Raw genomic sequence first — 13,675 nt, 5'->3', positions numbered from 1 at the left:
ACAGTGGTCCGAGAGTCCTAAAGCTGCACGAGCCGCAGAGTGGTATGCATCCTTGATCACGGTGTAGCAGTGGTCCTGAGTCTTGCAGCTGTAATTGCAGCAAAAGGTGGCGCTACAAAGTATTAGCGCAAGGGGGCCGAATAATATTGCACGCCCCACTTTTCAGTTTTTTATTTGTTAAAAAAGTTTAAATTATCCAATAAATTTCGTTCCACTTCACGATTGTGTCCCACTTGTTGATTCTTGACAAAAAATCAAAATTTTATATCTTTATGTTTGAAGCCTGAAATGTGGCGAAATGTTGAAAAGTTCAAGGGGGCCGAATACTTTCGCAAGGCACTGTAAGCTTCCTGCGCACGGAGGTCCACTCAAATTTTGGAAAGTACTTTTAAAATATTTTTTACATTTCAGCAACGGCTCTGTCACAATAATGTGACAGGTGTCTTTCTATTGGCGGTAGGCATCTAATGTTTAAAGTCCTTTGCTGCCACCTACTGTATGTGTTTGGAGGAGAAATTATTCGGCTCTTTTTACCACCATGCCTCGGTCTCGCGGCCTACAGACAGGCCCTTCTCTTCTGTCGCGGCGTGTACATATTTTCATTTTTTTCCCAGGGCGACGTGCTGACAGTCGGGTACATTTGACCGACGTCGGGTCAGTTTATCTATAGGCCTACGAAAACACACACTTCACACTTGATCAATTATTCATCAAGTTATATTGGTGTATATAATACAATATGCATGTTTTGTTTTAAAAAATAGTGTTATGATTTTTTTTCAGTGAAGAGGATCCACCACAACAACCTGTGCACTGAGAAATCCACTGAAAGGAGAAGTTCTTATTCTCTTTCCTCTTAGGAACAATCCAAAAATAAATTTCAGTTGTTTTTACATTTTTTCACATCATAAAGATCTTATTATTTTAGTTACCAATGGCTGTATTTTGATATTGTTACTTGAGTAAAATATTTGGTAACTCTATCCACCTCTGTGTTAGTTACGGTAAGTCCTGTAGAATGACGAAATGTTTCTAAACCAGAAAAGACTAAGCTGCATTCCGGTAATGCGGGATGACTAAACAGTCATCATCACATATATATAGGCACAAGATTGCAACATAAACTGAAGGGTGGGTGGAATTTTGATACGTACAACAATTCCATTTCATCGACCATGAGCAGTATTTTGGAGTGGGTTGTTTCAGGTTTCTATTCCCCTTTGCATGCTTTCACACTCATTTCGATCACTGTCCACAAAATGTAATATCATTCAATGAAAAAATAGTGATAATTTCTATTCTTAAACTAATGTAACCTATAAATTATGACAGTGTCACAGTCAATACGTTTCTAGTTTCATTTTAAAGAGAAAGAAATGGCTGCTGCTATTTAAATATTCCATTCATCTGATATGGAATGTGTGGTAAATCTTAAATAGGTATTATAATGTAGCTTCTGTGTACAGTGAAATGCAAACAAATTAACTGTAGTGGATATCTGTTTGAAGCATCCTGGATTTATTTACCCCAAAGCTCAAACCCCAAATGAATGTAAGCCAATAAAAGTCTGCAACAATGACTATGACAGGAAATAGAAATAGACACTGCCTCAATAGCTAGAAAAGTCTTTTTGTTGTTGTTTTGGGTTGGTTCCACTTTATTGCAAAAGCCATATCAACCATGCGTGCCAGGCCAGCTCTATGGGTTTGGGCATATCTCTTGACATGAGCATGTCAGCGAGAACCAGTCATCTAGCTATGGGGGTAAGCAAACATTAGTACTAGCATGTTCCCTGAGCTGCTCTTTGAAATGTATGGTGTGTATACAGTATATTATGTTACATACATACAGGTGCTGGCCAGTAAATTAGAATATCATCGAATAGTGGAATTACTTCAGTAATTCCATTCAAAAAGTGAAACTTGTATACTGTATACTTTCCATCCACGCAGACTGATAGTGTTTATTCATTTTAGTTTTGATTATTATAACTGATAGCTAATGAAACCACCAAATTTAGTATCTCAGAAAATTAGAATATTTTGAAAAGGTTCAATATAAGGCGGCTTGGTGGTTAGCACGTTTGCCTCACAGTTAGGAGGGTGCGGGTTCGATTCCATCTCCGACCCTCCCTGTGTGGAGTTTGCATGTTCTCCCCGAGCCGACGTGGGTTTTCTTCAGGCACTCCGGTTTCCTCCCACATCCCAAAAACATGCTTGATAGGCCGATTGAGCACTCCAAATTGCCCATAGGTGTGAGTGCTAGTGCGGATGGCTCTGTGCCCTGCGATTGGCTGGCAACCAGTTCAGGGTGTTCCCCGTCTACTGCCCGATGACCGCTGGGATAGGCTCCAGCATGCCCGTGACCCCTGTGGGGACAAAGCGGTACTGAAAATGGATGGATGGGTTAAATATAGAAGCCTGACCTGGTGCCACACTAATCAGCTGATTTACTCAAAAGTCCTGCAAAGGCCTTTAAATGAGCTCTCAGTCTTGTTCTGAAGGCTACACAATCATGGGGAAGACACTGACTTGACAGTTGTCCAAAAGACAACCATTGACATCTTGCACAAGGAGGGAAAGACACAAAAGGTGATTGCTAAAGAGGCTGGCTGTTGGTAAAGCTCCGTGTCCAAGCACATTAATAGACAGCTGAAGGGACGGAAGAAATGTGGTAGAAAAAAGTGTCCAAGCTTTAGTGATAACCACACCCTGGAGAGAATTGTGAAACAAAACCCATCCAGAATGTAGGGGAGATTCACAGAGTGGACTGCAGCTGGAGTCAGCGCTTCAAAAACCACCACAAAGAGACGCATGAAAGACATGGGTTTTAGGTGTAGCATTTCTTGTATCAAGCCACTCTTGAACAACAGATTGTGTCAGAAGCATCTCGCCTGGGCTAAGGACAAAAAGGACTGGATTGCTGCTGAGTGGTCCAAAGTTATGTTCTCTGATTAGAGTAAATGTTGCATTTCCTTTGGAAATCAAGGCCCCAGAGTCTGGAGGAAGAGCGGAGAAGCACAGAATCCACATTGCATGAAGTCCAGTGTAAAGTTTCCACCGTCAGTGATGGTGTGGGGTGCCATGTCATCTGCCGGTGTTGGCCTACTCTGTTTTCTGAGCTCCAAGGTCAATCCAGCTGTCTACCAGGAAGTTTTAGAGCATTTCATGCTTCCTGTGACCAACAGGACTTGGCACCTGCACACAGTGCCAAAACCACCAGTAACTGGTTTAAGGACCATGGTATCCCTGTCCATGATTAGCCAGCAAACTGGCCTGACCTTAATCCCATAGAAAATCTATGGGGTATTGTGAAGAGGAAGATGCAATACGCTAGACCCAACAATGCAGAACGGCTGAAGGCAACGATCAGAGCAACTTGGGCTCTCATAACACCTGAAAAGTGCCACAGACTGATCGACTCCATGCTACGCCGCATTAATGCAGTAATTGAGGCAAAAGGACCCCCCAACCAAGTATTGAGTGCTGTACATACTCATACTTTTCATGTTCATGCTTTTCAGTTGGCCAACAGTTCTTAAAAAACAAACGTAATATTCTAATTTTCTGAGGTCCCGTATTCAAATTTTTTGAAGTACCGAATTTGGAGTTTTCATTAGTTGTCACTTATAAATGCATATTTGAAATACATCAGTCTGTGTGCAATACATGAATATATTGTACAAGTTTCACTTTTTGAATGCGATTACTGAAATAATTCAATTTTGTGATGATATTCTAATTTACTGGCCAGCACTTGTATATGCACATATACAAAAAGGTACATATACATACATGAAATAAATGTGAAATGTATGTGTATATATTGTGTTACATATACATATATGCACATATACAAACATGTACATATACATACATGAAACACATGTACATACATACATACACGCACGCACGCACACACACACACGTAAAGTATATGCACACATGCATATACAGTACACAACATGATACATATACACAATACATACATTGCATTGTATATACTATTACCAAAAAGGGGATGTAAAATATGAACTAATAATTCTACTATTACAATATGGAAAATAAATTGGGGAGTCACAATAAATCTACACTTCTCATTGCTAATTATATAATTGACTCGCTGACAACAAGTTTCATATCATCCTACAATACAAAAATCTACACTGAAAAGCACTTTTTGATTTGTTTTTAAATAGGTCCTTTTAAAGATAATAAAATAACACTGGTGTAGAGGTAGACCCACAAAAGTATGAATCATTGAAACAGATTTCTAACATTGGGTCATCAACATTGTCTGTCCAAAGTTACATAAGAAAAAGTAGATTCCAACTGTACAGTTTAATGCACAAATTAATGTTCAATTGGAATGAGTCTCAAATTACATTGAATTTAAAAGTCCCACTTCCTTTTACATATTGTATTACTTGCTGCTCGCAACTGCAACTGGTCTGCACATTTTAATTTTGCTTTGAAGAAAATAGTCCTAGATTCTTTGGAATAATTGTCCAGAGAATAGCTCCAAAACCAAAAGCAACACATACAATATACAGTATTGTCCATTGCTGATTGTGTTCTTGAAAAGAGGTCAACTTGTATGGTGACGGTATACGCAGACAGGAATGTCAGGATAAAGTTTTATTATACACTGTCATGTGTTTCTCCATCCACAGCTCTGCTAACTGCATTGTTGAAGCATAAGTGCTTGCTTTTGACCCAAGGCACATTTTGAGTTGCTTTTGATCAAGACTTGAGTTGCAATGGACAGGATGATAAATATGTATTATTCCCGGCTCCTGACTTCGCAACACTTTTAAACCAGAGTTAATAACCTTCGTGAAAAGGTCTACATCTTCTAAACCCCAACCAAGAATGGAAGTGTCAAATCCACCAGCTTTTAACAAATCACTCTTCACAATACAGGCTATTCCAAAGCCGTACGCACGCCAAAAGCCACTTTTCTTGGTTAGAACAAAACTGTTTTCTCTCGGGGCCTTTTCAGCATACACTATCTCAGGGTCATACTGGCTAAATATGATGGGAAAATAGACCTGGCTCCCTTGAACAGTGTTATCTCTGCAGCGCTGCAAGGCATCTGCATTAAAGATAAGATCAACATCGCAAAAGAAGAGTAGGGTGTCATTATCTGACAGTGAGGAGCCAAGCTCTAGCGCAAACCCTCGGGAAAAATTCCCAGTCATGGGAATGACTGACAGATCCGCTTTGGGATATTTCTTGTGGTAATTTTTGATTAAGTGAACATGTTTTCCTTTGTTATCATTGCTCTCGTTGTCCACCAGGATCACCGAGAGTTTAACATTTTGCTTTGGTATCAAACACACTTTTTCAAAGTTCTCCATAAAACGGACAAAAGTGTCATAACGACCTGACAAGGGGACGAGAATGTTAACTTTCCTTTGGCTTTTCTCCCATATCTCCCTGGTTGACTCATAGAACTGGAAACGAGACAAGAACTTCAGAGAGTTGGGTAGAAAAGACAAGGACTGGGATTCAGAGTTGATAGCAGTCACAAGGTCCGCCACATTTAACACCTCAGTTTCATGAAAGAACGGTCGACTAAAGGATTGCTGAAGGTATGCGTGACGCCTCACAGGAACAGTTATTTTACGTCCCTTATGTTTTTTGTACAGAAGCAGTAAGTCTAAGATGTATTCAGCCCCATGCATTGGATCCACTCTGTAGTAGCCATATTGAATTTCTTTGAAATCTATGACACGGCCACGAATTTTTGAATTTTCATTAATCATTTCCATGACCTGGAGTACAATATCATCCAGTGCAGTTCGAAGAGCGTTTCCAAGGTTTTGGCGGGGCATCTTGTTTTCAACAGCCGAATAAATATGGCGGCCTGTGAGGAACTCCCACTCAATAACATCACTTCGGTCACTGGGCTGATAGCGCATGTAAGACGGTGGTCCTCCCAGCTGTTGGTCCTCCCACAACATTTCTGTGTCACTGAGGTGAGTCATAGTCAGGCCTTCCCGATGAAGCAGAATGGTGTGGTAGCGAAGTCTTGAGATCTCGCGGGTCAACATGTAGTTATGGAGCCTGTACTGGTAAGCAGGCCATTTGTTGGGATGGAGTGTGATGGCATTGTGGATCTTGCTACTGTGGAGCTCATCGATGAAACCTTTCTTGTGCTCATAATTCTCATAGAACAATTGCTGCATCTGTGGAAAGAATTTTCAAATGATAAGAACTTGCGCTATACAAATTCAGCAATTCACACACCATAATTCACACATACACGCAATGTGTTCTGCAGCAGCTCGGGCTTGAACGGTTTCCATTTGGACTGCCTGACGCACCATGACCCGTTTGGAGGACCTACACTGCGCACCAGCCCTCTGTTTTTGGGGCACTCTGCTATCTCCAATTTCCTATCACTGGTGAACTATGACCTATTTTTAGAACAAGCCTGCATGTGACCTCATGTGGTCCCATGGGGAGCCACATCACCAGGTCAGATGACCCCCTGGGTTTGTGCCTATGTAGTCAGAAGAACCACACCTTCAGTCAAAGGTTGGCATGTGCATATTGCCAATCAAAGATGATATGATCCCAATCTCGATACAATACGATTTAAGGACAATTTATTTGAAATTTATTTTGGTTCTAATCAGTGGGTTTACATTCGATTCCATATGGTACAGCTCAGTTTAAGAGGATATGATACAATGAGTTTCTTGTAATTTGACAAGATTAATTTACTTGTCAGTAGGTTACTGTAAATGTGGCATTACTTTTGAAAGTATCACTCAAATAAAAGAACAAGCAATACGTATCTCAACATATTTTAAACTGGAACAATTTTATTTGGTGCGATCACTTATTAATCAAAATCTATTTCCCCCTTATTCATTCATTCATTTATTCATTTTGGCTCTTCTCCTATTCATAGGTGAAATTTTTAATCCCTGGTTCATGGCTTCGATATTAACGGTTCTATTACGTAACACAGTGTACCATAAACTTTTATTAGAGTTATAAGATGAATTTTCTACCAATGTTTACACCATAGCAGCCTCATTGAAATCTGTGGTCAATGTTTCAGTGGCAATTCATTTCATTGAAGTAAATACATTTGTATTGAAAACAGTTGAATACCTCATAGGACCACACACACTGTGTCCCTCCAAAGCGTCGCACACACCGGCCCACTTCCACATCTTCATGGGTTGTGTACAGCTCCCTGAGACAAGTACCAATGTGCGGTATCATCCTGCGTAGAACCTCCCTGCTGAAGATCATCCCAGGTCCGCCCATGCAGAAGTTTTCCCCAGGCTCAAGCGCTAGTTTGCCCAATTCCTCTGCCATCCCAAGGCCAGTCTGGCCAAGATAAAGAGGCTTACTGCTATTCAAAGAACGCAGGAACAACTCCAGCTTCTCACCTAAAGGGGGTGGAAGGCAAGTAGAAGTATAAATTAATGAAGTCACAAGAAAAATATGAAAACAACATACTTGTAGTCAAGTAGTTTAAGATCAAATGCGTGAACACTTCAGTCTGATTGATGTAAATGCAAATGCCTCACATAGTAAGGACTGTGGTTTACTTTACTGTGGTTAGTGCAACTTTTCCATGTCGGTGTTGGTTCCGTAGCTCACTGATCTGTGAGTGTATGCAAACACAGCGAATGTTGCTATTTCGTCAGTGTTCCCAAAAGGTTGCAGTTACAAATGATTGCAAACCGTTTTACTTGTTGCAGAAGTTTTGAACATGCTCAAAAACATCCTTGTGACCGTTTGAGATCTTGAACAATCCCTAGCGAAAAATCAATATTCAGGTCGTGCACAAACCCTCACTAACCACTGCGTCTCAATGAGATACAGGCTTAAACATGGCATACTCTACATAACCGATGTGATCAAACCGCACAATCATGTTTGCGATGAGGTTACATCCAGTGATTCGCTGTGGTTCACCTTCATCAAACTTGTTCAAATCAACTTGTTTACTTCAGCTATTGTTACTTTTGTTACAGGTTGCATGCTCACACAAAAGAAATGGCTGCATCCATTACAAACTATTTTAATCACATACAATTATATGGTAACCACAGGGAAATAGGTTAAATGTCATTATAATATTAACGGTAGTTGTGTCTTAGTTTATTTACTAAAAAAAACACGTTAATCCTGACATTTGGCTTAAGAAAAAAATACTTAAAACATGAACAGCATTTCAGTCTTCTGGCACATTAAGAATGCATCATATTTAAGTATTCAAAAAAGCAGGGGTGTTTCGAGCAGTTTTATGCTGCTGATCCAGATACCAATCATCATAAAATGGGCCGATACTGACTCCTATACCGATCACCTGCGTTGGCTGCACATTATTTCAATTTTAGAGCTGCAATTATACGGTTTATCAAATTTTTGAAATGTAATTCTATTTTAAGCTGTTCCTTTTTTTCTTTCTATTTTATCCTTTCTTTCCAAAACAAAACATTTCAATTTGACTACAGAAGATGCAAAAACATACAGTGTTAAGGAGAGGGATAGGGGATCCCACGGTACACAGGCTAGTCTCTAGTTGTGTTCGTTTTTATGATCGGAAATGAAAACCATTGATCAAAATCTCGATCGATGGGAGATTCATCGAAGCACCACTGGAAATAAGCGATTGGACGTTCTCAGTCCAATGCGAAGTTTATTTGCTAAATTATTTTTAAAGAAATGTGTGTGTGTGTGTGTTGGGGGGGGGGGGGGGGGGGGATTGTATTCCATACAAACAAACGGCAATTTTGTCTTGCCCCACAGAAAAAAACCCCCAGCAAAAGCACAATTACCTCTTATATATACATCATCGTCTGCTCGCATGAACCACTGATATTTATCCAGATAATGATCGTAGATATATTTCAGCATCATAAATGATTTCTTCTGTGGAGGATAAGAATCATCCACGCCTGGAAGTGAAACCACCGGTATAGGAACAGGGACGTCCACATTGTTGGAGCCAGCACTAGAGAAGAACTCCACTTTTCCAGGAATTGAATGCGCCCAGGTATTGAACGCTGCCACGGCACGAGAAGCCAGATACTTTTTCGCTGTCATCACGCCCACAAAGAGGAACTGCTTAGGTCGGCTCAAGGGCCTCCCGTTGTCTGCACTACTGTTCGTCCGACTGTATGGTCTGTTCTCTTCCTTTTTGAAAACGTGACTGCCCCGGTCGTCGACGGCCGCAGAGTCCGCAAGGTTTCCTGATATTTTTCCGACTGCAGACTCACTTTTCCACGAACACTGGGGAGATTCATTACGTTTACGCTCTAGAACTTGGGGTAAAATCAACCAAGAACACGCGGTGAATCCGAGAATGACACCAAATAGGACGGTTGTCCACTGTTTCCTTGATTTCAAATGCATGGCTATTTTAAGAATGTAAACTTGTGGTGGATGGAGTGTTGCTGTATGAATGCTGTCGTTGTCTAGAGAGCTGCTGACGTGTATGGACATCCAACATCTCCGGAGGGCAATAATAGTGTCCTACCAAATGTGGAAAGACGCATTTTCCGCTGCTGCTAGCATTGTTCACGGGGATTAAATGTCACGTTCGTCTCGTGGTCAACTCCATCCTCAATTCACCTGCCTAAAGCCATTTGCTAATTTGCCATAAGGTCCGAAATACAGCACTCCCAAGCCGTAATCAATTCTAAAGACGTCGTTCAATGTTCCACCGTTAATAGCTACGACGAAGTCGTTGGAAGATTAATCACTTCGATCGGATAAACAACCTGATCACCGATGCACTTTCCAGTTCAAAATCAACTGCGGTGTAGTCGATTATAATCAAGTCCTCGCCATAGGGTCTTGATTCCACGATTGGAGGAAGAAGGTAACTTGCCAATGCCATCTTTTTGTTCCGTGGTCCACATCAAGCAAGACTTCCAGGAAGATGTTTGCCTTTTCAAAATAAAAGAACGTTTTCGCAACATTGCTCAAACGTTCACTTTAGAAAACTTGTTTTAAAGGAGTAACATGAAGATTCGTGAAAACTAAAAGAAAACAATAATAGATGTCTCTGTAAGTATTATGTGTATGACGTTTATTCTTTTTAAATTGCCCATTTATCGATCTCTCCACTGACCATTTTATTGAAATTTTGGTTACTTTTTTAAAACTAATTTTACAAATCTCACATAAATCATTTCCCCCCACCGAGAGCCTTATCACATCAATAAACATCATACTCCATGCACTTGGCTTGTTTCGATCTGCCAAGAATTGGGAAATTAGTTTCCGGTTTAATTCCGACTTCATCCGCATTACAGTGAACTTCATAGAGGTGGGCGGTAGGCCTATTGCAGCAGACGAAATTCAGAGTTAACTTCGTAGTCAATTGTCAAAAGTAGTAAATAAGGTGGTGTAGGGGCCAGGACTTATCTTTTTATTATCTCATTTAAACACAGGAGCGATTCGGGAGGAGGTAGAAATACTCCGGGAGTGTGGTAGTCCATTATTTTTTAGGATTGTATGTGACCAGTATGTAGTTTCCCCCCCAAAAAAGTATGTATACTTTCAGAAGCTGCACTAAACAAGTCGTCCAAAAGGTGGCAGGAGAGCCAACAAGATGACCAACGATGCCATTTTGTACTAGTTAGACCTCTGACTGCAAAATCCTATGTGAAGAACCAACTTTTGATTTTATTAACTTGATTTTATTAACTTATACCATATGGTAAAGTTATAATTCACGTGTCTAACACACCGAGATGGGATCATATCTTACACTGTAGATACTGGATTAAGGAGATATGTCGTTTTGTCCTCACATTACGAGCACCATCTATAATTCGATTTTTTAGAGCAAACGTTTAAACTTAAGGTGTCAAGTGAACCAACAATGTTTTTTAAACCCAGTAAGGATACTTTTGCTTTAATTTGTAATTTTGGGCATAGTGACGCCTGGCCGCATTTATTTCCCCAGAAGTAGAGAATCTCAGTGGTTGAGAAACTAGTGACGTCACATTCATCCATAGTATGCAAGTGTGTTTTGGGTGCAGGAAAGACCCTTGCTGTACTCCAGAGACGTTTACTTTTCGCATCCGAAGGAGAATTTTCAAGTTGTGTCTTTCATCACCCCAACTTGCATTTTCAAGCTTTTCAGAGAAACAGCAATAGAATTTGTTATCGCTTACTAAAGACACCACCAACATTTGTATTGAAAGACGGACTCATGAGGCAGGACAGGATTGATATTCTTTCATAGAAAAGGTAATTTTATTTATTTATATCTGGATTTGTTTTTAGAATTATTCTCAAATGCATTGGCACGTAGACACTTAAGTTTTTAATAGATTTAACTTACCTCAATTTTTTTAAGTCATACGGTTTGTTGTAATTCTTTCATTAAACATACACACATTGTTTACAGAGAAAAACGAAGCAATTGGGCACATTTCGTCCCATAAGACTGTTTGTATATAATTAAAAACATATACGTGTCTAATAATTTGCGCGCAGTTTTGTTATACGCTTGCCGTTTTTCCATCCTTTTTCATAAACATCTAAAACTGCCATATTAACGACTGTACATCTCCCCCTTCAATTGGCTAGAACAGCTGTCAGAAAACAAAATTACAGTAAAACATTAACCAGACCAGTGTTTTTATTCTTTGCCCAAAGCTTATAAATCATATTAGGAAACATTTCCCTTTGACCAGCCTTTTATCAGATTCATGATCAAATCATCCCCCACTCTTGCTTACAGGACACAAAAGCTTCGTGAATGAATAGTCGTGGTAGTATTTGTAAACAATTTTGTGGTAATCATTGTGGTACACACTGCTGTGTAAAAGGCTTGGTGTTGGTCATCATTGCCAAACATGTTGGATAATCATTCATAAGTGTCTCCGACTCCAGGTGGGTTCCTAAATATGGTTTTGTTACCTAAGTGCGATGCTTCAATACTGTGTTCCAATTATATCTGCTTATGGGTGTTTTTTCTTTTTTACATTTACCCAAAATCTGAATGTGCAATATTTATGTATGGGTATCAATACTTAGGGCACACTATTTAGACTTGGGTTTGTGCATTGAGTTAAAGAAATAAATTTTTTGACTTTTAATACAATTTCTAAAACTGTTTTTTAGTCATTTAAGCATCTTTCAATGTGGCAAGGTTATCAAAAGGAGGAAAATATTATTGATTGATTGATTGAAACCTTTATTGTCCCCTCTGGGGAAAATCAATTGTCAAACAGCTCATGACGTTTAAAAAGAGGAAGACAAACAGAAAAACATAGTTCACAATGCAATAAATATAAACAAACTACTTGTCCAATAAATATGCAGTGCAAGCTGTTAGTTTGCTAAAGTGCATCATGTGCAGATAAAAAGTCCCAAGTCAGTTAGCCTATCAACTCTAGCTCCAGGTCTCCCCGTGCCTGCGGGCCTGGTTGTAGAGTCGGAGTGCAGCTGGAATAAACGACTGTCCAAATCTCTTTGTGCTCTGACGGGGGAGGACAAATCTGTCGCTGAATTTGCTCCTCATCCCCGTCAGCTCGATGTGCAGTGGATGGGAGGGATTGGCCAACATGGCTGCCAGTGTTTTCCCCATCCTCTGTTCAACCACCACCTCCAGGCTGTCCAACCCGGTCCCCACCACAGAGCTGGCCTTCTTCACCAGCTTGTTCAGCCTGGTAGCCTCCCTGGCACCGATGTTGCCTCCCCAGCAGGCCCCGGTGAAAAACAGGACACTGGAGACCACTGACTGGTAAAACATTCTCAGTAGCCTATTACAAACATTAAACGACCTCAGCCATCTCAGGAAAAACATCCTGCTCTGCCCCTTCCTGATAAGAGCCTCGGTGTTGTCGTCCAGTCCAGTTTGTGTACCTGTAGGAGTCCACCCTTTCAACTTCCACTCCCTGGATGGTGATAGGTGCTGAGGTCCCTCTCTTCCTCCTAAAATCCACCACCAACTCCTTGGTTTTGCTGATGTTGAGCAGAAAGTGGTTGGTGTCGCACCACTTCACAAGGTTCTCCACATTATTTGTGCTCACAGTTTGTAAAATGCTCAAAAAGCAATTTAATCTCAAAATAACCAAAAAAGCAAAAAAGGTACTCAGAATTATAAAAACTGCAAAATCAACAAAAGTCCAAAATAACATGGTTTAGAGCAGGGGTGTCAAACTTGTTTTTGTCGCGGGCCGCATCATTGTCATAGTGTGCCTCAAAGGGCCATTCAAATTGTCAACCCAAATAAATGTATGAACGTCTCATATTGTAGTATCGGCTACAAATCAAACTGATGAATAACTAGTTTTCAAACAGAGACTAATAAATACTGTTCAAATATTATATAATGAAAGATTGAAATCAAATCAATAAATGATTTTAAAAAATGAATGGTAATAAAAATTGCTATCAATATCTCTATTTTTTTAAAAGTGAAAATTTGGAATTGACAGGAATTCGATGCACAATTTGTCTTCGCGGGCCACCTAAAACGATGTGGCGAGCCCCACCTGTTGTTTAGAGCAGTGTGCCGTGAGAGATGTTCAGCTGTGCCGTGGGAAATTGTCCAACATTAATTACGGAGCGCATTGTAAACAGGTTGGCCAAACCACTGGTCAGTTAGCACAAGGCCTGGTCAGCCACTTGCTAATTGTGCATGCGGGGCAAATCGGAGAATCTTGAGGTTTCATGTTGTG

At 40.2% G+C, this 13,675-nt stretch overlaps 2 protein-coding genes across 6 annotated transcripts in view; one reads left to right on the top strand and one right to left on the bottom strand.

The window, feature by feature from the left end:
• Nucleotides 1-4,088: 4,088 nt before the first annotated feature.
• LOC119131392 (chondroitin sulfate synthase 3-like) lies at nt 4,089-9,901 on the bottom strand. Of its 2 annotated transcripts, none has more exons than XM_037265809.1 (3): nt 8,810-9,901; nt 7,128-7,411; nt 4,089-6,190 (listed from the first exon to the last, which is right to left on the bottom strand). In XM_037265809.1, the coding sequence occupies exons 1-3, from the start codon at nt 9,474-9,476 to the stop codon at nt 4,625-4,627; spliced, it is 2,517 nt and encodes an 838-aa protein (XP_037121704.1). In that variant the 5' UTR covers nt 9,477-9,901; the 3' UTR covers nt 4,089-4,624. The 2 variants fall into 2 exon arrangements, with proteins under 2 accessions (XP_037121704.1, XP_037121705.1); XM_037265810.1 differs by having other exon boundaries at nt 9,755-9,901.
• Nucleotides 9,902-10,842: 941 nt separating this feature from the next.
• Nucleotides 10,843-13,675, top strand: part of megf10 (multiple EGF-like-domains 10) — a 78,035-nt gene continuing 75,202 nt past the window's right edge. For 2 of the 4 annotated variants that reach the window (XM_037265788.1, XM_037265787.1), the window contains exon 1: nt 10,843-11,234. The gene's annotated coding sequence lies outside the window, so the exon portion shown is untranslated. The remainder of the gene's footprint in view (nt 11,235-13,675) is intronic. The other 2 variants (XM_037265786.1, XM_037265785.1) reach the window with 1 other exon arrangement.

This window comes from Syngnathus acus, chromosome 12 (assembly GCF_901709675.1).
Source record: "Syngnathus acus chromosome 12, fSynAcu1.2, whole genome shotgun sequence".
NCBI lineage: Eukaryota > Metazoa > Chordata > Actinopteri > Syngnathiformes > Syngnathidae > Syngnathus > Syngnathus acus.
Note: the sequence above shows the minus strand (reverse complement) of the source record. Positions and strands in the feature narration are given on the sequence as shown.